Below are 24424 nucleotides of genomic sequence, written 5' to 3' on the forward strand. Positions count from 1 at the left end.
TCATAACTTCCTTGAGGCTCAGATAATAAAAGGCTGTGTATTACAGTGGTTAACAATGAAGGCAGATTTGGGTTTAAATCTAGGCTACACAACTTAAAAAGTCTGTTTGACCTAGGACAGACTTAACTTCTCTAAGTCTTGGCTTTCTCATCTTTAAACCTATTAGGGTCATGAAGACAAAATGAAATAATCCAAGAAAAGTGAGCATTTAGTAAATGCTCAGTAAATGGTAACTATTATTATAAAACTATTTTGTCATAAAATAATCTACCATATCATGCCTTGTGAGGATTAAGGGAGAAAGTATACTGGAGCACCAGGTGGTGGTGTTCCTGCTCTCTGACCCATCTCCCAGATTGTGAAGATGTGTTTCTACGTGCTATTGTCTCATCCACTAAATCTTGTCCTATGCCTCATCTTTTTTTTTTTTTTTTTTTTTTTTTTTTTTGAGACAGAGTCTCGCCCTGTCACCCAGGCTGGAGTGCAGTGGCACGATCTCAGCTCACTGCAACCTCTGCCTCCTGGGTCCAAGCACTTCTCCTGCCTCAGCCTCCTGAGTAGTTGGGACTACAGGTGTGCACCACCATGCCCAGCTAATTTTTGGATATTTAGTAGAGACAGGGTTTCACCATGTTGACCAGGCTGATCTTGAACTCCTGATTCACGTGATCTGCCTGCCTCAGCCTCCCAAAGTGCTGGGATTACAGGTGTGAGCCACTGTGCCTGGCCTGCCTCATCCCTTTTGAAATAAGCTCTTTGAGCCCTCTAAGGTGATAATTAGCTGAAGAATTTAAGGTTCTAATGGTAGAGATCAAATCTATTTGATTCCATTAAGCAGGTATCTTCTAGGCTCCTCTTGAGACACCCAGAGTTTTTCCATTATCCTGAGAGAACACGTGTACTTAAGCAATGGCCTTCTAGAGACCGAGTCTCTGCCTCTATTGCCTAACCCTGAGAATTGTGTCCTGTCTGGCCTATTTGGCATGAACACCATTCTGTGTCAACCTGCTGAGTTGTTTTGTGACAGGAAAGGGTTTCCATTGTGACCCTCAGTGCACTTCATACAGGCTGTAACTTAATCAGCTTTTATGGAGCACACAGTTTCTAGGGCTGAGACCGCAACCAGATTATGTTGACAGACTCTCCTCTCCTCTTTACCCTCAGTCAGCCCCCAAATGGAGGTAGGTTTCCTTGAGTACTGGTTCATCTAATGCTCACACATATATACATATACACACATATATATGTGTGTGTGTTTGTGTGTGTATACATATATATATATATATTTAAATTTTTTTTAGAGAGGGGGTCTCACTATGTTGCCTAGGCTGGTCTCCAACTCCTGGCCTCAAGCAATCCTCCCGTCTTGGCCTTTCCACATGCTGGGATTATAGGTGTGAGCCACTGTGACTGACCTCATGTAATTCTTTTTTTTTTTTTAGGATTAATTTCTTTTATTTATTTATTTATTTTATTTTACTTCAAGTTCTAGGGTATGTGTGCACAACATGCAGGTTTGTTACATATGTATACATGTGCCGTGTTGGTGTGCTGCACCCATTAACTCATCATTTACATTAGGTATATCTCCTAATGCTATCCCTCCCTGCTCCCTGACCTCATGTAATTCTTTATCCATATGATTAAGAGAGCACTTTTAATATATTTTTCCAACTAGAGATTCCCCTCCTATCCATCGTCAGCTCCAGACTGGGGCTTTCTCTAAACCCAATCTTGTTACCCCTTTCTTTGCAATAGTATTAGTTTAAGAAGCAACTGTGTATTGTTCCTTCCTTTCCTTGTTGTTGCTCCTTTGCTTCTTCATTAATTTTTTTCATTCATTTATTCATCAGATATCAAGCACGTAATATGTGCTTGACAATGGCAATAATATAAAACACAACTACCATCAAAGAGTCCAGTCCAGTAGCAGAAACAAACATGTAAACAAATAGTGGCAAATACAGCCTGGACGCAGTGGCTCACGCCTGTGATCCCAGGACTTTGGGAGGTCGTGGCAGGTGGATCACTTGAGTTCAGGAGTTCGAGACCATCTTGGACAACATGTGAAACCCTGTCTTTACCAAAAATACAAAAACAATTAGCTGGGCATGGTGGTACGCACCTGTAGTCCCATCTACTTGGGAGGCTGAGGTGGGAGGATGGCACGAGCCCAGGAAGTGGAGGTTACAGTGAGCCGACATCACGCCATTGCACTGCAGCCTGGGTGACAGAGTGAGACACTATCTCAAAAACAAAAAAAAATGGCAAATGCAAAGAGGTGGTTGCTATATATCAACAAGCACTAGGAGTATGTCATACAAGAGGCATACTTTGTTGGGCGGTGGGGGTGGCGGGGTTGTAAGGGAAAACTTTATAGAAAAAAGAAATTTGGCTGGGGGGGTTGTTCTGTGCAGGAAACGCACAAGGGGAGAAGAAAAGACACACACAATACCTTTAAGGGTAAACAAGCTTTATCCCATGTAAATGGCAATGGAGATATAATAAGCAAATGGTACAAGCAAATTAATATAATAAGCAAATTATATAATAAGTAAGCAAATGATATAATAAACAGATTGATATAATAAGCAAATTGCAATGGGAAGGGGAGAAGGGAAAAGATGTTTACACTCACCAGACTATGGAGGATTTACCACCAGACTGGAAAGCAACAGCCTGGGTTCCAGAGTTGAACACCGCACTCATAAGACTATAGAGGATTCACCACCAGACTGAGAAGCAACAGCCTGGGCTCCAGAGTCGGCCACTCATCCATGCACAGACGAGGAGAGGTCTCATGAAGTTTTGGTGCAGTCTGGGACCCTAGCTCTTTTTGTAACGAGTTGTTTGGCATGAGGCCCAGTCACGGGGCCCTTGGCGACTGGGCTCAAGGAACACAAAACATTCAACTTATTTTTGCAATTGTCTATTGTTTTTCAATAACTAACGTGTAGGAATAGATTGAAATAGAGATTTCTCCAAAACAGTGCTGGACGAACACCTCAAGGGGCTCACACAACCTGTTCTGGGACTTGGTGACCATTGTTTCTGTCCACGTTCAACTGAGTTCAAATTTAATATTTAACTTTTCCACCACAGGGATCAAATGTGACAGGAGGCATTCTTGGGAGGATTAATCACCAGCTGCAAAGGGAATTGTAAATTAGAACAGTTTGAGGCCTGGTGCTCTGGGAGTTGAGGTGAGGAGAATCGCTTGAGCCCAGGAGTTCAAAACCAGTCTGGGCAACATGGTGAAACCCCATCTCTACCAAATATATGAAAATTAGCTGGGCATGGTGATGTGCACCTGTAGTCCCAGCTACTCAGGAGGCTGAAGTGGGAGGATCCCTTGAGCTTAAGAAGTCAAGGCTGCTGCAGTGAGCCCCGATCATGCTATCACACTCCAGCCTGGGTGACAGCGAGACCCAGTCTCAAAACAAAAAAAACAAGGCCAGGCATAGTGGCTCACGCCTGTAATCCCAGCACTTTGGGAGGCCAAGGCAGGTGGATCACTTAAGATCAGGAATTTGAGACCAGTCCGGCCAACATGGCAAAACCCTGTCTCTACTAAAAATACAAAACTTAGCGGGCGTGATGGCACATACCTGTAATCCCAGCCACTTGGGAGGCTGAGGCAGGAGAATTGCTTGGACCGGGAAGGCAGAGGCTGCGGTGAGTGAGCCGAGATTGTGCCACTGCACTTCAGTCTGGGTGAGACTCTGTCTCAAAAAATAAAAATAATAATAATAAAAAAAGAAACAGTTTGAGTGGCTCTTTTGTGTGAAAGTAATGAGAGATGGGACTGGGAAAGAGGGCGGCAGCGTATGACTCCTGAAGAGCCTTGTAAACCACTTAAGAACTTTGGGCTTTACCCTGTAGATTTTCATATGCATTTTAGTGAGCTCTCTCACTAAAGAGAAAAGGGGAGAGGAGAAAAGAAAGACAGGAAGACCAGTTGGCTGCGACTGACTGTTCAAGAATTACCAAGAGCCTGAACTTCAAGGGAATTACCAAGAGCCTGAACTTCAAGGGCAGTGGAAATAATGAAGACAGTTTTTTGTTTGGTTATTTTTTGTTTCTATGCGGGGGCGGGGGCGGGGGCGGGGGGGGGGCAGCTTAAAATAAAATTGCTCTCCTCGCTGTCTGCTGTTTTCTAATTCAGATGTGCGTTTAAAAATTGAGCCTGGGCCAGGAATAGTGGTGGCTCATGCCTATAATCCCAGCGCTTTGGGAGGCTACGGTGAGGAGAATCGCTTGAGGCCTGGAGTTGAAGACCAGACTGGGTAACATAGAGACACTCCATCTCTTAAAAAAAAAAAAAAAAAATTAGCCAGGCGTGGTGGTACATGCCTGTAGTCTCAGCTACTCGGGAGGCTGGAGTGAGAGAATCCCTTAAGCCCACAAGTTGGAGGTTACGGTGAGCTATGATAGCGCCATGCACTCCAGCCTGGCCGACAGAGGGACAGATTAGAGACACTGTCTCAGAAAACAGAAAGAAAAAATAAAATTGAACCTGATCCCCTTTCCTTAGGTTTTGTCCCCCAGGTTACCGTGGGCCGCGCATTATCTCTGCTCTGCTTAACACTACAATCTCCTATTTCCGAACTGCTCTCTTCAAATGCTCTTTTTTGCTTGGGTTTTTGTCCGGGGAATAGTGGCGGGGGAGAGGCGGTGGGAGTTGGCGGGGGCAGAGGTAACTTTACCAGTGATTAAATGCAAATGCGACAGTCCGTGAGACCGAAGCCCATGGTAGAAGCCGGGACCCTCCTGCCTCTGGCTGCCGCTCTCCGAGGGGCGGGGCTGAGGCGGGGCTTGGGGCGGAGGCCCCGCCTGGAACTGAGGGTGGGGCGGGTCCGGGTCCGGGAGGAGTCTCAGCCGGAGCCCACCCGGTTCCTTTCCTGATTGAGCAGGTCGGATCCCAGGGTGGGTTCAGATTTGAAGGGAGAGGTTCGAGGCCAAGCCCCCGTCGCAGCCTAAGACTGCGGGCTTTTCTCCTCTGCAGGGATGGGGTAGGGCAGGGCCAGGGGCGGAGTTTTGAGCCCAGCCCTTGGGTTCTTGCCTCTGATTGAGCAGGGCGGGTTCTGAGGCGGATCTTGGGGCGGGGCCCGCTCTGCTTTTTGACAGCTGTCTCTTGCACAGCCGCAGCCAAGTCCGGTGGCTTCGGGAACCTGTGGCCCGGCTCTCTGCGCGTCCCCATCCCCCGTGGCCCCGACCCCGGCCATGAAGCGTATCTTCTCCTGCTCCAGCACACAGGTGGCGGTAGGTGCCAAAATGTGTGGGAGGATGGGGTTGGGATCCCAGCTCTGTGGTGACAGAAGTCTTTAGTCCCGTCTCAATGCATCATCGCCTTTTCTTTTTATCAGTCTTTCTAGCTCTTCTACTCTTGCAAGGAAGCCCGCCAGCTTTGCCTTCCTCAAGACCCTGCCCTGCAGCTTCTGACTTGCCCTGCTCACCTCTGCCATCCCCAAGGCCCTTTCCCCGGCCCCTTTCTTGTCCTCCTAGCATCTACACCCCCGATTTCTGGTTCGTTTTCTGCAACTCTGTCCCCTTCCCATGGCCCTGACCCTACTTCTGCTCCGTCTCCCAGTACCAAACCTCCCCCAAGCATCTTCCTCAGCCCCTGCCTGGCCTCAAGCTCCATTCTACACCACCAAGTCATGCCCCAGAGCCCCATATTTCATCCCTGCCCTGTCCCCACAATCTTGCCTTCCACGTAGCTCTATCCTTGCTGTTTCCTGTTAGTTCAACAAGCACTCCCAGCCCTGTGCCTTCTGCTAACCCTTTTTCACAATCTCCTCTGTCATTGCTTCCCTCCTGCCCCATGCCACTTTCACTCCCATCTCTCACCAGCACTGCTGTTCCTCAAACATCACTCCAAACCTTTTTCCAATTGATGCTCCCACAACAGCAACCTTCTGTTCTCCCCTCCAACCTCTGCCCTACTCTGCCCAGTGGTCGCCAGTCCCACTTTTCCTCCTGCCTGCTTGCTGTGAGTTAATATTGCAGTCTGGTCAGCCTCACAGGCACTGCCAGAGGATGCACAGTTGCCTGACTGCTCCCCAGAGGACTGGGTGAGTTGCCTGCAGAGTCCACCCCAGCCAGTTCACTGCAGTGTCTGATCATCAGACTGGTTCTTGGGCCAGTCAAGGCTCAAGGCCTTTCTGCCTGCTTTTCCCCAGATTATTCATTTCCTGAACCCTTGCCCAGTTGTTTAGGAATGATACTCTCTGTTTCCTTTGGTTGAGGTGGGGGAAAGTGATGATGAGAGAAGAGGATAGAGCAGACTCAGAGTTCGCAGCAGAAGTCACTCTATTCCCCATGTTCTCCCAGAAAAAAAAAAAACATAAGATTATAGAAGGTGGTGGCTTAGGGAGGGTATTGCTTCTTCTTCTCTAGAGATCTCTTACAGAGAGCCCCCTTATTTGGAAATGGAATTTTCTGTAGAGGTTGGGGTTATGGCTAATTTAGAAGCAAATTAGCCAGCTACTTGTAGCAATATTGCTTTGCTAACTTGACTTAGTAGTATCGTTCATAAGCAAATATCAGAAATGTTCAATTAGCTCATTCTGCATGGGCAGGTTACAGAATCCTGGAAGCAAGCTATGAGGCAAGAGTATGAACTCTGTTGAGGCCTGTCCTTGTCCCACTTACATTTGCATCTCTACTTAGTTTCCACACATTGATCAACCAATCAAAAGGTATTTACTATTATATGCACCAGAAACTGAGGCTGCCCAGACTCAGTCTTAACTCATAATGACTTTTTAGAAATTCATATGGACTCTTCCTTAGTTACTGAAAGTATTCAATGTTGCCTTTCCCTTACAGGTTTGTGGAGTCTGCCTGCTTCTTAGGAATGGGGAAACTATTTCATTCTTTCTGATCCCCCAATCCTTGGGCAGTACCTCCTTTCCAAGGTGCTGGAATGAGTGGGCTGGCTTTTGGAATTTGGAACCATCCCTCTGTCCTCCTTGATTCTAGCTGTACAGAGGTTTGCCCATAAAGAATGACCACCCATTCTAAACTTTTAGTATAACAAGATCTTACTATAATGAGATTATGGGAAGTAAGTTGGATGGGTTTAGAATTATCTAGCTGGAAAGAAAACTGTTTCTTCAGACAGATTGGAGTCATAGAAAGCTTGCAAATAGGCCAGTTTCAGCTGCAGATTGGTTCCTCATGAAATTTCCCCACACTTCTCATGATAAATTCCTCCACTGTTTTGGGTGGCAAACTACTCTGGAACCATTTGTCAGAGAAGTAGTGTGGCAGTCTTTCTGGCCACTCCAAAAGCCTGGCTTCCCAGTCACACTGGAAGACTGCCTCTACCCATCTCCACTCACACATTTGGGTCCAGGGCCAGAGCCCTGCACTGTCAGTCTGAGTAAGGACTGAAAAAGCAGTGATCATTTTAAAGCTAATCTAAGTTACCAGTATATAGGAAAATCCACACACAAAAAAAACCCAACTCCTATAATCCCATTTTATTTTAGTCAAGTAGAGGATATCCTTGAGGGTATCTTACCTATTAGCTTACTCTGCCTAGGTAGACCAGAAGTAGACCAGAAGAGAGCTTTAAATAATTGGCACTGGATCATCTGGGCGCAGTGGCTCACGCCTGTAATCCCAGCACTTTGGGAGGCTGAAGCGGGTGGATCACCTGAGGTCAGGAGTTTGGGACCAGCCTGGCCAACATGGCGATACCCTATCTCCACTAAAAATACAAAAATTAGCCGGGTGTGGTGGCAGGCACCTATAATCCCAGCTACTTGGGAGGCTGAGGCAGGAGAATCGCTTGAACCCGGGAGGCGGAGGTTGCAGTGAGCCGAGATGGTGCCATCGCACTCCAGCCTGGGCAACAAGAGCAAGACTCCGTCTCAAAAAAAAAAAAAAAAAAAATTGGTACTGTCTACTGCAATTACAACTTTGAGAATTAGGTCCTGGTTCCCCTTTCTGTTTCCACTCACCTGACCTACGGCAGAAGTCATTCCTTCTCTCTCTACTTGCTGGTGTGCTTCCATGTTATAGGATGCTTATAGGTACACAGCCAGAGATATAAGGAGAAGGTACAATTACTTCTACAAAAGTCCTCTAATCTCAGCTATGGAAATACAAAGCTTATACTTATTGAGTCTGCTGATTAATTTGGTGATTGCTCCCTTGAGGCTGTGATGGTAATCTAGTGCCTCCTTTCCAAGGTGCTGGGGTAAGCTACAGACTGGATCTTGACATTTGAAAGCATCTCTCTGTCCTTTACTTCAGCTCTGCAGAGGCTTGGCCATGAAAAATTTCTACTCATTCTAAACTCTACTTAGTATAATAATGAGATTATAGGAAGTAAATTGGGTGGATTTAGAACTATCTAGCTGGAAAGAAAAGTATCCAGGCCAGGCGTGGTGGCTCACACCTATAATCCCAGCACTTTGGGAGGCTGAGGTGCGGAGGATCACTTGAGCCCAGGAGTTTTTGAGACCAGCCTGGGCAATGCAGTGATACCTAATCTCTAAAAAAAAAAAAAAAAAAAAAAAAAAAAAAAAAAAAAATTACCTGGGTGTGGTGGAGCATGCCTGTAGTCCCAGCTACTCAGAAGACTGAGGTGGGAGGATCACCTGAGCCCAGAGGTCAAGGCTGCAGTGAGCCATGATCATGCCACTACACTTCAGCCTGGGCAACAAAGCAAGACTCTGTCTCAAAAAAAAAAAAAAAAAAAAGGAAAGAAAGAAAAAGAAAAAAGAAATAAAAAGAAGTGGAAAGGGCCAGGCGCGGTGGCTCACGCTTGTAATCCCAGCACTTTGGGAGGCCGAGGAGGGCAGATCACGAGGTCAGGAGATTGAGACCATCCTGGCTAACGTGGTGAAACCCTGTCTCTACTAAAAATACAAAAAATTATCCGGGTGCGGTGGTGGGCGCCTGTAGTCCCAGCTACTCGGGAGGCTGAGGCAGGAGAATGGCGTGAACCTGGGAGGTGGAGGTTGCAATGAGCCAAGACCACGCCACTGCACTCCAGCCTGGGCGACAGAGCAAGACTCTGTCTCAAAAAAAAAAAAAAAAAAGGGGAAAGAAAAGTATCTATATTGCTAAGAAGCATCTTTACCATCTGTACAGCTTGGCTGTTATTCACTGGCTAGTATCAGCAAGATCCCTTCCACTCTCCTGGCTGGAGAATTCTGAGCCCAGGAACATCTAAAATGTGCTCAGGAAGGATGGATTGTGCATCTACTATGTGACAGACACCGAGCTAGATGCCTTATAGGTTGTTATAGTATTAGGAAACTGAGGTTCAAAGATGTTGTTACATGCCTAAATTCACAGAGGCAGACAGTGTTAGAGTCAAGACTTGAAACATTTCGAGAACTGCAGGTTGACGTCAGCTGATGGCAGCACCCTGTCGTGGGGCATAGTTCTAGCTCTCTGCTTTCCTGGGGGTGACCTGGTCTCCAAAGGGCATTAGAAAATGCGTTCTTACATGTCAGAGTCTGTTAGTATGTGAAGGAGTCATTTTGCTTATTTTGTCCTTTGAGAGTTAACCTGTTTGGAGACTCCATGCGACAGTAGAGTCTGAGGGTGGGTGGCTTTGCCCTGGAGGCAACTTGAGACTGTTTATCTGGAAATAAGTAAACCTGTTTCTATAGCTTGTAGTAGTGTGGTCTGGTGGGGAGAGCTAGGATTTGGCATCAGGTGGACTGGGTTCTTTTTTTGTTTGTTTGTTTGAGATGGAGTCTTGCTCTTGTCACCCAGACTGGAGTGCAATGGTGCAATCTCAGCTCACTGCAACCTCCACTTCCCAAGTTCAAGCAATTCTCCTGCCTCAGTCTCCTGTAGCTGGGATTACAGGCACCGGCCACCACCCCCAGCTAATTTTTTGTATTTTTAGTAGAGACGGGGTTTCACCATGTTGGCCAAGCTGGTCTTGAACTCCTGACCTCAGGTGATCCACCATCTTGGCCTCCCAAAGTGCTGGGATTGCAGGCGTGAACCACCGCACCCGGCCATGGCCTGGATTCTAATTCCAATTTTGCCACTCTTTTTCGTGATCTTGAATGGTTATCTAATCTTGGTATACTTCTGTTTCTTCTGTCAAAGAGATGGAATAATAGCCCTAGCTACTTTCCAGGGATGTTGAGAGACTAATTGAAATAGCATGTGAAAGGACTGTGAGAAGTTACAACTTCTGTACAGGAGTATTACCTCAGAATCCATCTACCTTAGATAATTTTATGGTTTGGATATTTAGAGCTTTCCTGTGGTTGATTAATAATTTGCCCTGGCTACGTAAACAGTGTTTGAAAATGAGTTACTGGGCTTCCACAGACCCTATTTTTCTTCACCCCTTTCTATAGCCTCTTGTTGAGATTATACCTTATAAAATGCTATGTGCCACCACCAACACCCCACTACTTCCTGTTTTGTTACAAGGATGCCATATATTTGTATGGCTCTTTACAGTTTATAAAGAGATTTTGTATATATTAGCTTGTTTAATAGTCACAGCATGATGAGGTAGTTGTTATTAGCCATATTTTATAGAAGAGGAAACAGGTTAAAGGTGTTTAATGGCTTACTTTAGGTCACATAGCCAAGAATGTAGCTGAACTAGGTCCCAAACTCAGGCCAGCCAGCGAAATATTTGTCTGGCAGCCTTTACATCAGACCACAGATCTTTGCATCTGTCTCTTCCTTTTCATTCCCTTCTCTGGACAAAACCAGGCTTTTCTGTACTTTCAGCCCTGGGTGTTTTTACATAGCTGTCTCTTTTATGCCCTGTAACACTTCAATTATTATAATTACCCTACCACCCGCAAAACCCAAGCTGGAATGATAGAACAATGCATGCCCAGGTGTGGCTGTTGTCTAGACAGCTGCTCCCTGCCAGGGAAACTGGGAGGGAGGAGAAGGGGAGCTACCTCTTGCTGCTTCCTCAAACATAACTAGAAACCTCTTTGCCTTTTGGTTGTTGTTGCCATGGAAAGGAGAGAGACGGTCGCCAAAGGGCCTAGATATGATATGGGAAAACAGAAACTCTAGTTTCCTCTTTTAATTGTGGGGCCCAAAGCCAATGAAAAGAGGTGGAATGGTTAGGTATTGGAACTCCTAGCTGTAACCTGAAGCTCGGTGCCTTAATGTACTTCTCAAACAACTGACAACAAAAAGCAGAGCAGCAGGGTTTCAGGGGTGGAGGCGGTGGTGAGAGGCAACATGAGTCCTCAAAAGTGGTCACGTTGGTTCCATTTGCTCCAGCAAGACCTAGAGAGCAAAAGGGAAAGGATTGCTCTGAGGTTGGGCACTGAACAACATCTCTAATCATGATGACAAAAGGACATTTGAAATACTGTGCATTCAGCACTCAAATGATTTTTAATTCAGTGGTCCAGGGTCCTTCTGGCTCAGGGCTGGAAATAACCAGCAATAGTTCTTGGTGGCATATTAGCTGGTTAAGATTTAGCTAGGCCCACCTAAGGAGGACTAAATGATCTAGGATGTGTGACTTGTGGAAGAGAAAAAGGGATGTTCCTTTTCTCTCATTTGGCATCCTAACCATTTGCCTCTTTTCTTTCTCCACACTACCCCCATGCCCTATATTCACACAACTTGTGGCTCTGGACCAGGTGGAGAGATGGAACCGCCATGATCAGAAGCTGCTGGAGGCAGTGCACAGGGGGGATGTGGGACGCGTGGCTGCCCTGGCCTCCAGGAAATCTGCCCGACCCACCAAGCTTGACTCGAATGGCCAGTCCCCGTAAGTCAGTCCTCCTGCCCCTGCCCCTTACATGTGGCTCCCTTTTGAAGCCCCCAAATCCAATATAACATAGGACCAGGGAATGCCTACAACTTCAGAGCTTTTTTCATTGTCTTAATTAGCAAGTATATCAATAGTTTTTTGCTACATATAAGTTCTACACAAAGTGAGGAAAGAAAATATTGTTCCTGAGCTCCATCCATTGCACAACCCAGATTGACACCACTGACTTGTAAAGTACATAAAGCCCATTAAACAAACAGAAAATGAATATATACACTAAGTAGAGTGTTTCTTCATTGCACAAGTAGGAGGGTGTGTATGCATGGGAAATTTGAAATGAAGTGGTAGCATGGGAGTCACATGGCTAGAGGGAGTAGTGATTAAGTCAAAGGAAATGTTATCCCTTGTCTCTACCCAAAGCCTTCGAATGTCCAGCCTTCACTCTGCTCTGGCTGACTCTTTCTGTGACACTTCCACTTCCGTTAAGGTTCTGTGCTCAGAGAGGCAGGTAATTATGTGTTCCCTAGACACCCCTGCAATAGTCTGAGATTCCTTGAGACCTGTAGCTCTTATTTCTTCCTTGCTTTTAGCATCCTTTGTGATTGGAGGCCATATAGACTTCTCTTTCTCAGAAATTCAAGCTAGGGGAGCTTCTTTTCCTGCTTTTAGGATTGGCTTTGGGGTAGGGAGCATAGCAAGAAGGGCTTATCAAGATTCTCCCATTCCTCATCCCTGGTCCCTTTATCCTTTGGCCTCTCGGCCTTGATTCTGGCAGGTTTCATCTGGCAGCCTCCAAAGGCCTGACAGAATGTCTGACTATCCTGCTTGCAAATGGGGCTGACATCAACAGCAAGAATGAGGACGGTGAGTGAGCCGGAGCACTGGGCCACGCTGCTTGCTTGCCCCTGGTACAGCAGCAGTCGGGGGCGGTGCTGAGCCCTGCTGGACATTCCTACTGTGGCCCCTTGCTTCTCTCCTTAGTAAGTTCTGGCCAGCATCCTTCCAGGAGTTCCCCTCCCCGTAAGCTGGGCACACCTCACCCCCACTCTCACCTTCATCACAGGTACCAGGCACTTGGGGAACAGGAATTTCTGGCCCCGTGTGGCTGAAAGCTTCTCTCCCTAATCTCCTGATTATCTGTGCGTCTCTTGCCTTCCCTCCCTGTGAGTCATCAGCATGCATGGGGCCACCTGCCTTCCTTCTCCCCTTCTTTCTGTTCCAGGAAGCACTGCCCTACACTTGGCCACCATCTCCTGCCAGCCACAGTGTGTTAAGGTTCTGCTTCAGGTAAGAGCAGTCCCTTGATACTACTCTTATGAAGGGAAGAAGTGGTCCCAGAGTTTTCTAACTTCATTTCATACTTAAAAGGAATAGTTGGCCAAATGTACTCGCCTCATCCCCAATAGGAGGGCTGATCATCATTTGTTTGCCAACATTTATTTAACACCTACTATGTGCAGGCACCATGTTTGATAGTGCCTTTGAGGGCAGGTTATAAAGCAGAGTTGCCAGGCACTATCGATTTTGTCATTAGCAGAGCCACTGCAGAGACTTCCTGCTATGATGAGGGGCAAGAGGAAGGAGGACAGAGATGTTCAAATTAAACCAAAGCCCTACTGTCTGTTTCTGAAGAGTTTATAGTCTAGTAGTATAAAGAGAAATATACATGTAAAATGACATGTGGATAATTTATAAATGAGTCTCCAAAAGTACAAAAGGCAGTTACTGGCCGGGTGCGGTGGCTCATGCCTGTAATCCCAGACTTTGGGAGGCCGAGGTGGGCAGATCACAAGATCAGGAGATCGAGACCATCCTGGCTAACACAGTGAAACCCCATCTCTAATAAAAATACAAAATATTAGCTGGGTGTGGTGGCACGTGCCTGTAGTCCCAGTTACTCGGGAGGCTGAGGCAGGAGAATCGCTTCAACCCAGGAGGCAGAGGTTGCAGTGATCCAAGATCGCACCACTGCACTCCAGTCTGGGCAACAGAGAGAGACTCTGTCTCAAAAAAAAAAAAAAAAAAAATCAGTTATCTTAACCGGCCATCAGGCAAATGGATGTTCTACTTTCGTTCTTCCTAATCCTTTCCAAATTTCACAATTATGTTTCTAAAGTACCAGCCACGGGGACATTGGGTGTCATTTTCCCTAACACGTTTATTACCATCTGATTTTTCTTAGCCCCCTGGTTTAGAAACCAGGGCTGATATTCAAGGCTGCCTATCATCAGCAATGGATGAACTGGGCTTGCCTAGTAGACAGCCTTCTCCAAAGTGGACCTCCTGCCCCTCCTCATATTACCATGGAAATTGGTGACCCAATGGGGGTATGGGATGAGGATGTTAACACCAAGCTCCATGCTGCTTCCCTTTGTGGCCATTTGCAGCATGGTGCTAATGAAGATGCTGTGGATGCAGAAAACCGTAGTCCATTGCACTGGGCAGGTGTGTGCAGGGGACTCATGGGAACAGGGCTGCAGAGACTACAGGGTGGGAAAGGGGAGGCGTGAGGAGGGAAGGGCAGCCAGGGCCAACCAATGAAATGGTCGGAAGGGATGTTGGGTCATAGTCTGAGTAGGCTTTCTTCATGCTTCCCCTTAACCCAAACATCTTCTCCCCAGCCTCCTCTGGCTGTGCCTCAAGTGTGCTCCTGCTGTGTGACCACGAAGCCTTCCTGGACGTGTTGGATAATGTGAGTGTCAGATGGGCAAGTGGGCAGTGTCCTACACAGAAGGGCTGCTGCTCTCTCTCAGCTTGACTGGCCAACTTCCATGACCTAGGGTTGTGTTAGCACCACCCTTCTCTTCCTTCTCCTCCTGCTTCTCCTCTTCCTCCTCACAGAGAGGTTAAGCCTTATCTTCTGGAGAGCTTCTAACCCTCCAAAAGGGAGTGTTCAGACCCAAGATCTGGGCTTTTATTTTTTTTGGAGAGGTGTGAGGGGAGGGGAGCCGGTAGGATTGTCAAGCCTCTGCAGTCCCTGGCTGCTCATGAACCTCTTCCTACAATCTGTGCAGGATGGACGTACACCCCTGATGATCGCATCGCTGGGTGGGCACGCGGCTATCTGCTCACAGCTGCTTCAGCGAGGCGCCCGAGTTAATGTTACAGACAAGAATGACAAGTGAGCCCCCCTCGTCTACGCACCCCAATTCCCATGCCTGACCAATTTAGAAAGAAGCCAGTGGGCAACGTGTGTGTGTGTGTTTGTGTGTGTTGGGGAAGTAGTCAGGTTGGTCTTTGTGTTCTTGGGAACCTCATTCCTTCCCAGTGGAGGTTCTGAAGAGCTCTGCCTGCTGCCACCACCATCTTCATAGATAGATGACCCCAGAAGTAGAATCGATACTTCTGGACCCGTTGGCTGAATTTACTGGTTGTCAAATTATCTTTTAAGCAAGAGGATCCTTTTTTCCAATAAAAAATGTATGTAGAATCCCTGTGATCCCAGCACTTTGGGAGGCCAAGGCGGGTGGATCACGAGGTCAAGAGATTGAGACCATCCTAGCTAAAATGGTGAAACCCCGTCTCTACTAAAAATATAAAAAATTGGTCGGGCATGGTGGTGGGTGCCTGTAGTCCCAGCTACTCGGGAGGCTGAGGCAGGAGAATGGCATGAATCTGGGAGGTGGAGGTTGCAGTGAGCCGAGATTGCATCACTGCACTCCAGCCTGGGCGACAGAGGAGCGAGACTCCGTCTCAAAAAAAAAAGTATGTAGAACCTTGATATACAGAGCAGATAAAAATGGAGCTCATCCAGTTGGCCCCCTAATTTCTGTTCCTGCAGCTCTAAGGAATGGCATTTGAAAAGCCTAGTCCTGGCCTGGTGCAGTGGCTCACACCTGTAATCCCAGCACTTTGGGAGGCTGTGGAGGGCGGATCACCTGAGGTCAGGAGTTCAAGACCAGCCTGACCAACATGGAGAAACCCTGTCTCTACTAAAAATACAAAATTAGCCGGGTGTGGTGGTGCATGCCTGTAATCCCAGCTACTTGGGAGGTTGAGGCAGGAGAATCGCTTGAACCTGGGAGGCAGAGGTTGCAGTGAGCCGAGATCATGCCATTGCACTCCAGCCTGGGCAACAAGAGTGAAACTCTGTCTCAAAAAAAAAAAAAGAGAAGTCTAGTCTGGTCTAATGTTGGTCTGTTGTTCTCCTGACCCCACTGAATGAGAGCTTACCCTGTGAGTGGAATGTCTGGAACCAGGACTTCTGGGTTCCATGTGGAAAGTCTGTGCTCAGATTTGTCTCAACCCACAGATCAGCTTTGATCCTGGCCTGTGAGAAAGGCAGTGCCGAGGTGGCTGAACTGCTCCTGAGCCACGGAGCTGACGCGGGGGCTGTGGACAGCACAGGGCATGATGCTCTGCACTATGCTCTGCACACACAAGACAAGGCACTGTGGAGGCTGCTACAGCAGGCCCTGAACCGGCGGCGGCGGGGCGGTAAAGGCCCTTTTGTAACTTCCACGTTCTCTAAGAATCAGAGAAGTTTCTTAGAGTCCCATTTGTTTCCATGGAAGTAATCTATCTGACAAATAATTGTCACCTGGGTTGAGAGGTTACGTATTTATTGCTGCTACTGTGAGAGGACCCCAAATCCCCATCCCAAAAGTATGATCACAAAATTCTTTAATGCAGCCTGGTCTCTCACTGAGGACAACTCTGGCTAGTGTTGTTTCTGGCGTTTATGAGTTGTAATTGTACATCTATTTGTGTGATTTGTTGGTCACTCTCTCTTTCCTCTACCAGATTGTAACCCCCTTAGGTGACAGGCCATTTCTGTTTTGCTCACCATTGAAGTTCCAGTGCTTATTAAAATGCTGCACATAGTGACCAATAAATAAATGAGCGAACAAAATGAATGAAGTGGCCCATTTCTGGGATAGGAAACCAAAGTTGCTGAATAGTTAGGGATCCACTAAACAAGATTGGCTTCTGGCACCAGGAAGATGTGCAGTGAGATTGATCACAGAGAGGCCACTCCTCTCAGAAAAAGTCTGAAGATAAGAATGTGGGCTGGAAGTACATGGAACCTGTCTTCTCTCTCATTTTCCTCATATCTTTTCTTATAGGTCAGAGGCTAGTCCAGCACCCAGATCTCACATCCCAGGTAAGACCCTAAGTGCCTCCCCCTTTTGCTTTTGACACACCCCAGGCTATCCCACTGTGACTATTCCTAGTGGTCCTTGGGGTGTCAAGACATTTAAGAGAAGAAAGGCACTCCTAGGGCTCAGTTCGTTGCCTAGTGGCCACACTTTACTATTCTGTTTCCAACATAGGCCTCTCCATCTGAGCCCCAGGCAGGTTCTCCTCCTAAGAGCTCATGGAGAGCAGAGCCTGAAGAGGAGCAAGAGGAGAAGGAGGATGAAGACCCGTGCTCGGAGGAGTGGAGGTGGAAGTATGAAGAGGAGCGGAGGAAAGTTGTTCAGCTGGAGCAGGAGCTGGTGCAAAAGACAGAAGAGTGTAAGACTCAAGCTGCAGCCTATCTGGACCCTGAGAACCAGATTCGAGAGCAGGCGCAGGAGCTAGGGGTCCTCCTATCCTGGGAGCCCAGAGCTTCAGGAAAGCAAGGCTCTAGTCTCCGGCCTGGAGGGGATGGCATGGAGCAGGGTTGTCCTAAGGACCTGCTGGCTGAGAGTACACAAGAGCTAAAGAAGCAGCAGCAGGCAGCAGCCACAGTAAATCCAGTATTAGCTCCAAAGAAGGCTGAGGACTCAGCCCCAGGAAAGATCCAGTATGAAGTCCATGGAAGGTCCCAACCAGAAGAACAGGGGCCACCCCAGAGCCCAGCATCTGAGACCATCAGGAAAGTCACAGGACAGCAACTGCCTACCAATGGGGCACAGACCTTTGGCCCTGATCATGCTGACCAGCTGCCTGCTGGTCAGAAGGAGAGTTCCCAGGTTCTAGGAGTTGAACCAGGAGGCACAGTGGCTGAACCAGTGAGCCCAGCAGCCATGAACCAGCTTCTGCTTCAACTAAGGGAGGAGCTTGCTGCAGTGTGGCGAGAAAAGGATGCTGCCCGGGGGGCTTTGTCAAGACCGGTCATGGAGGGAGCCCTGGGGACTCCCCGTGCTGAGGCAGCAGCAGCTGCCTGGGAGAAGATGGAAGCCCGACTGGAGCGGGTGCTGGCAAGGCTGGAATGGGCAAAGGCAGGACTACGGGTGAAACCTGAGGTTCCTTCCCAGGAGTCCAGAGAGGGAGCCCTAAAGGCAGCCCCAGGGAGCATCAAACAGGATGAAGAGAAGGAGAAAAGGGTTCCTGGGGCTCGAGGAGAGCCTCTAGGGGCCCTTGGAGGGGAAAAGGCCCTAGGAGGCCTGGCAAAGGGACAGCTGGAGAAGGAGATGTCAGTACTGAGACTGAGCAACAGTAACTTGCTGGAGGAGTTAGGGGAGTTGGGGCGGGAGCGGCAGAGGTTGCAGAGGGAGCTACAGTCCCTGACCCAGCGGCTGCAGCGGGAGTTTGTGCCCAAGCCAGAGGCGCAGGTCCAGCTACAGCAGTTGCGACAGAGTGTGGGGCTGCTGACAAATGAACTGGCCATGGAGAAGGAGGCCACAGAGAAGCTGCGGAAGCTCCTGGCCTCCCAGAGCAGCGGTCTCCGAGGGCTGTGGGACTGCCTGCCCGCAGACCTAGTGGGCAAGAGGAGTGCACAAAGCAAAGCAGCGGAGTCCCTGGAGGAGCTGCGGGCCTGCATCAGCACCCTGGTGGATCGGCACCGGGAGGCCCAGCAGGTGCTGGCTCGGCTGCAAGAAGAAAACCAGCAGTTGCGGGGGTCCTTGTCCCCGTGTAGGGAGCCAAGCACCTCCTTAAAGGCCCCAGCATCCCCCCAAGTGGCCGCTCTGGAGCAAGACCTGGGGAAGCTGGAGGAAGAGCTGCGGGCAGTTCAGGCCACGATGAGCGGGAAGAGCCAGGAGATCGGAAAGCTGAAGCAGCTGCTCTACCAAGCCACAGAGGAAGTGGCTGAGCTAAGGGCCCGGGAGGCAGCCAGCCTACGGCAACACGAGAAAACTCGGGGTTCGCTGGTGGCCCAGGCTCAGGCTTGGGGCCAGGAGCTAAAGGCTCTGCTGGAAAAGTATAATACGGCCTGCCGGGAAATGGGTCGGCTGCGGGAGGCGGTGGCCGAGGAGCGCCGCCGGAGCGGGGACCTGGCCGCTCAGGCAGCCGAACAAGAGCGCCAGGCCAGCGAGATGCGGGGGCGCTCCGAGCAGTTTGAGAAAACGGCAGAGCTGCTGAAAGAGAAGATGGAGCATCTCATTGGGGCTTGCCGAGACAAGGAAGCCAAGGTGAGCAGCTGAGGTAGCCCTGGGGAGCACTGGGGAAAGTTTCTGTGTATTTGGGAGTTTACTAACCTGAATCCAGCAACCTTTATTGCAGCAGTGGGTCAGATTAACACCCCAAACGGAGCACCAGTCCTTTGCAGGGACCACACTACTATGTTCTCGTGGGTCTGAGGGGGTTGGTGAGATTGGAGGTGAGGTAAGGTATAAGCGGAAGAGAGAAGGGGGCTTAGGTACTAAAATTTGGCACCCAGATTCAGAAGCAGTGTGCTCAGGGCTGCCACCAGTGCAGCACCATCGTTTATTAGCATTTGGACTTGAATTGCATATTAGCCTGGGAAGAGGCCTAATAGCATGATGGGTTGCTGTGGTTTTACTGAAGTTCTGAGGAGGTCACTCAGGAACTAATGAGTTAAGAAAAGTAGACCCAGCGAGAGCTGCTCTTCTCGCCTCCACTTCAGGGTGGGTTCTACAAAACGATGTCCATTGGCAAAGAGGGCACCAATGCAAAGAAAAAAATCTTGAGGCCGGGCGCGGTGGCTCACGCCTGTAATCCCAGCACTTTGGGATGCCGAGGCGGGTGGATCACCTGAGGTCAGGGGTTCGAGACCAGCCTGACCAACATGTGAAACCCCGTCTCCACTAAAAATACAAAAATTAGCTGGGCGTGGTGCGGGCACCTGTAATCCCAGCTACTCAGGAGGCTGAGGCAGGAGAATCGCCTGAACCAGAGAGGCAGAGGTAGCAGTGAGCCAAGATTGCACCATTGCACTCCAGCCTGGGTGACAGAGCAAGACTCTGTCTCAAAAAAATAAAAAAAAAAAAAAAGAAAAGAAAGAAAGAAAGAAAGAAAGCTTGAAAACCACTATTAGATACCAGAGTTTCCTAACGCTTGCTCTAAATGTGAGTCTACATGTTTCTATGAGACATGTTTTATGAACTCTAAATATGAATTTACACATGGATTTAGTACTTCCAGACTTAACCGTGAAATGAATGATTTCAGACTTCTTATTAAAACTTGGATACATGGTCAAATTTAGAATGATTAAAAAATATAAAAAGGCCGGGCATGGTGGCAAAAATTAGATGGGTGTGGTGACATGTGCCTGTAATCCCAGCTCCCAAGAGGCTGAGGCAGGAGAATCACTGGAACCTGGGAGGTGGAGGTTGCAGTGAGCCAAGATCGCACCACTGCACTCCAGTCTGGGCAACAGAGCGAGACTCCTCCTTCTCCTCAAAAAAGTTATATATATATAAAAGAATGTATGTTTTCTATAGTGTGGAGTACATAAAAATAGAAGGAATGTTATCCAGAATAGGAATCAGTGCGGGTTGAGGTTAATTAAAGAAAGTATTTTTATGTTGCATTGAAGGAGAAGTTGAAAGTAGACAATCGGGTAAAAGCAAACATAGTGTCATGGTTAAGAATGTGTTCTCTGGACCGAGATTGTCTGATCTTGGGCAAGTTATTTAACATCTCTAGTCCTCAGTTTTCTTATCTATAAAATGAGGATAATAAAATGGTTGTGAAGATTACATTAAATAAGAAATTATATTTATTTAAAAGATTTGGGGCTGGGTGCGGTGGCTCATGCCTGTAATCCCAGCACTTTGGGAGGCTGAGGCAGGAGGATCACGAGGTCAGGAGATCAAGACCATCCTGGCTAACACGGTGAAACCCCGTCTCCACTAAAAATACAAAAAAATTATCTGGGCGTGGTGGTGGGCGCGCCTGTACTCCCAGCTACTCGGAGAGGCCGAGGCAGGAGAATGGTGTGAGCCCGGGACGTGGAGCTTGCAGTGAGCTGAGATCGCGCCACTGCACTCCAGCCTGGGCGACAGAGCCAGATTCTGCCTCAAAAAAAAAAAAAAAAATTTGGAACTCTTGGCCCATGGTAAGTACTCAGTAAAAGGTAGCTATCATTATTCCTACTACCACTATTCCTATTACTGCTAGTTACCATTAACTGCATTTGTGCCTCTGCCTCAATAAGCCATAAGGACTCATCTCCATTTCCCTTAGTGGTCAGTAGCCAGGAGTAGGTTAGGATCTGATACCAAGTTAAGAGCATCGGCCAAGGAGTCAAAGAGATTGTGGTTCAAATCATGATTTCATCACTTATTAGCTGTGTGATTTTGACAAATTACTTAATTTAGTCTCTTTATCTACAAAACGTAGATTATAATACTTCCCTCAGGCGGAGCACAGTGGCTCATGCCTGTAATCCCAGCACTTTGGGAGGCCAAGGTGGATGGATCGCCTGAGCCCACGAGTTTGAGACCAGCCTGGACAACATGGCAAAACCCCAACTCTACAAAAAAATACAAAAATTAGCTGAGTGTGGTGGCATGTGCCTGTTCCTGTGCTACTCAGGAGGCTGAGGTTGGCTTGAGCCCAGGATTTAGAGGTTGCAGTGAGCTGAGATCACATCACTGCACTCCAGCCTGGGTGGCAGAGTGAGACCCTGCCTCCAAACACAAAACAGGCTGGGCGCAGTGGCTCACATCTGTAATCCCAGCACTTTAGGAGGCTGAGGTGGGCGGATCACCTGAGGTCAGGAGTTCGAGACCAGCCTGGCCAATGTAGTGAAACCCCGCCTCTACTAAAAATACAAAAATTATCTGAGTGTGGTGGCGCATGCCTGTAATCCCAGCTTCTTGGGAGGCTGAGGCAGGAGAATCACTTGAACCTGGAGGCGGAGGTTGCAGTGAGCAGATGGTGTCACTGCACTCTAGCCTGGGTGACAGAGCAAGACTCAGTCTAAAAAACAAGCAAAAAACAAAAAACAAAAAAACAAACTTCCTTCAGAGAAGTATTGTTCCTCCCGGAAGAAAAGCTGTTTTTTTTTTTTTTAATTTTTTTAAGTTTTCAATGTTTTATCATATTTGATAGCAGCTTTTTTTTTTAATTGGTCACAAAACCTAAGCCCATATACAAAATTAGGAACACATTTAGATGCCTCTTTTGAAAGAACATTTTAGTCTTTTTAAACTGAGTTTTAAAAAAATAAAAACAATGCAATTTTTAAACACTGTTTTGAAAACTTAAAAGTGCAGCAATATAGTTAGTTTCCTTTATCTACGAAATGGGGCAATTCCAATTCAGAACTGGTAAGGTCACAGATTGAATCAAGGAAATGCATACAAATGTCTGCACTACTTGATGCTAATGTTCACTTAAATGTTAGTTTGCACTTTAAAACATAAGAGGAAATAGGAATCATCACAGTAGAGGCCCAATTTTAATCATAATGTGTGCAAATTTTAAAAGGTAACTGACAAGTAAGGAAAGTCCAGAAGAAACTAAACTGGAAGGGGTATAGTTCACAATATCAAAAAGATTTGGACTTTTAAGGGTTTCACCGAAGTTTGTGACCTTAATTAGCTTTTACGTTGTTATTCCTACTTTTAGTGAACACCACACAGAAGAAAAGCTGTTTTGAGTGTTAAATGAGACAATTTGTATAAAATTGGCACATATTAAATACTCAGTAAAAGGAAGCTGACCTTGACCCTTGTGGGAGAAATGACTTGGAGCCTCATTGGTTGCCTCTTTCCTCTTGGCCTCAGATCAAGGAGTTGTTGAAGAAGCTGGAGCAGCTTTCAGAAGAGGTTCTAGCAATTCGGGGAGAAAATGCTCGCCTTGCCCTGCAGCTGCAGGTATGTTTTGGCTGTCAGGGATGGTGCTGGAGAAGAAGGTCAGCAGTGGAAGTGATGTATATGTGGGAGACATTCTAGGAATTACTGAGGGAGACATTCTAGGAATTACAGAGGCCTGGCTAGGCAGTGGTCCAGGATGGGCCAGTGATGGGCCAACGAGCCCACCTGGTACTGCTGACCACTTCATTGTGTTGCTCCTCATGCTTGGGTGACTGAGGGTGGACGTGTGACTTCCCATTGATGTTCATTCCCAGGATTCCCAGAAGAACCATGAAGAGATCATCTCCACCTACAGGAATCATCTACTGAATGCTGCTCGGGTGAGCATGGTGGAGTTTTGAGGGAGGTATAGACATAAAGCTGAGTATAGGGTATTGCATTTAGGGTCCCTCTCTCTTCTCCAGGGTCCCTGTACATACTTGCTGTTTCTCGGAAAGCTGGATCCAGTGCTAGGTCTCTGATCTCATTTGGTAGATCAAGAGAGGTTGTGCATGAATGTGAGAAGGGGAGGTGTTTCCCCCTCTGTTTCAATTCTCTGGCCTATAGTAAGGACTTTTCCTGTCCCCAATACCCTTTCTCAGTCTCCTCCTGGAGCCACTTAGTCCGAAACAAGAAAGAAGAGGTAGGTGTCTTGCTCCCTTGTTAGGAATAATAACTACAAAGAATGGAACACCTATTGTGTACCTGGTGCTTTGCTTCATATTCATGGTTGTAATCCTCAGAGCAATCCTGAAAAGTAGACATCATTATCTTCCCTGTGAAGATAGGGAAAAAGCCATGGAGAAGTTAAATACTATAAGTGAAGGTATATAGTAAATAAATAGCCTTCCACTGTACCACAGAACCTCTCCCTCACCTCTCTCTCTCCATTTTCTGTTCTTCATCTCCTTTTCTTCCTTTCCTGACATCTACAGGGTTACATGGAACATGAAGTGTACAATATCCTGCTGCAAATCCTTAGCATGGAAGAGGAGTGAGGCAGCCTCACTGTGTGCCCTCAGGGATACAAGATTCTCTGTTGTGAGTTGTGGGTTAAGGGTGATGAGGGAAGGAGTTTGGGAGAAAGGGCTTGGGAAAGGTGTATGGAATGAAATTAGTCCCTTTTGCCCCCGTGGTGGCTGACAATGGGGAGCCTTTTGGGGCATAGAGCATTTGAGGTGACTGAGAAGACAGAACATGGAGAATCACTGGGTGGAGTCAGGAATCAGTGAGCAGGTGGACTAAGGGGGCTGACTTATGAGATGGAGACTGAAAAGAGGGGTTGGGTCTGGGGTAGGGAGATGCCAGTGAAAGATGAGTGATGGTAGGATAGTGGTAGACAGTTGTTCCTTAGGGCAGGACTCTACAAAATCCAGAATCTCTTCACTTTGATACCATTCATTCAAAGAGCAGTCATCCCCCAAACCTCCCCCCACCCCAATGCAGATAGTCCCCTTCTCCAGTCCAGATAGATGAGGGTCCCTTTTAGCATGTTGATATGAGTGGGAGGAGACTGAGGATATGGAAGTGGGTGCATTTCATCTTTGAATTTCTTCTTTCAGGGAATAAGAAACCCTGGTTGACAGAGGCTTCATCAGGCTGTGGTGGGCGGGGGTGTTGGCCACTAGGCAATGGTATGGGCAGGGCTTCACCTGACATTATGGACCTCAGACCTGAGAACCTGGACCCTGGAATCAGCATGGATGAGACCAGAGGAGGTATGGATGGAAACAAGCTCTATGGAAAATAAAGCATGAGGCAGGACGGG

General features: G+C 47.6%; 1 protein-coding gene across 3 annotated transcripts; it reads left to right on the forward strand.

The window, feature by feature from the left end:
- The first annotated feature begins 648 nt into the window (after window positions 1–648).
- Window positions 649–24424, forward strand: ANKRD35 (ankyrin repeat domain 35). Of its 3 annotated transcripts, none has more exons than XM_016941123.3 (15): window positions 649–1181; window positions 5128–5262; window positions 11610–11740; window positions 12519–12607; window positions 12966–13030; window positions 14131–14188; window positions 14365–14435; window positions 14758–14864; window positions 15996–16180; window positions 16810–16847; window positions 17017–19020; window positions 22588–22677; window positions 22932–22997; window positions 23592–23697; window positions 24219–24424. In XM_016941123.3, exons 1-14 carry the CDS (start codon window positions 1176–1178, stop codon window positions 23652–23654), a joined length of 3108 nt encoding a protein of 1035 aa, XP_016796612.3. In that variant the 5' UTR covers window positions 649–1175; the 3' UTR covers window positions 23655–23697; window positions 24219–24424. The 3 variants fall into 3 exon arrangements, with proteins under 3 accessions (XP_016796612.3, XP_054525391.1, XP_063670863.1); XM_054669416.1 differs by having other exon boundaries at window positions 5143–5262; XM_063814793.1 differs by lacking the exon at window positions 14131–14188 and having other exon boundaries at window positions 651–1181.

The sequence above is a fragment of the Pan troglodytes genome, chromosome 1 (genome assembly GCF_028858775.2).
Source record: "Pan troglodytes isolate AG18354 chromosome 1, NHGRI_mPanTro3-v2.0_pri, whole genome shotgun sequence".
Classification (NCBI taxonomy): domain Eukaryota; kingdom Metazoa; phylum Chordata; class Mammalia; order Primates; family Hominidae; genus Pan; species Pan troglodytes.

Bases quoted from the DNA above. Each gene is read 5' to 3' on its own strand.
- ANKRD35 (XM_016941123.3), top strand. The intron at 14,865-15,995 runs GTGAGCCCCCCT...CTCAACCCACAG, and splicing joins GTTACAGACAAGAATGACAA to ATCAGCTTTGATCCTGGCCT. The intron at 22,678-22,931 runs GTATGTTTTGGC...GTTCATTCCCAG, and splicing joins GCCTTGCCCTGCAGCTGCAG to GATTCCCAGAAGAACCATGA.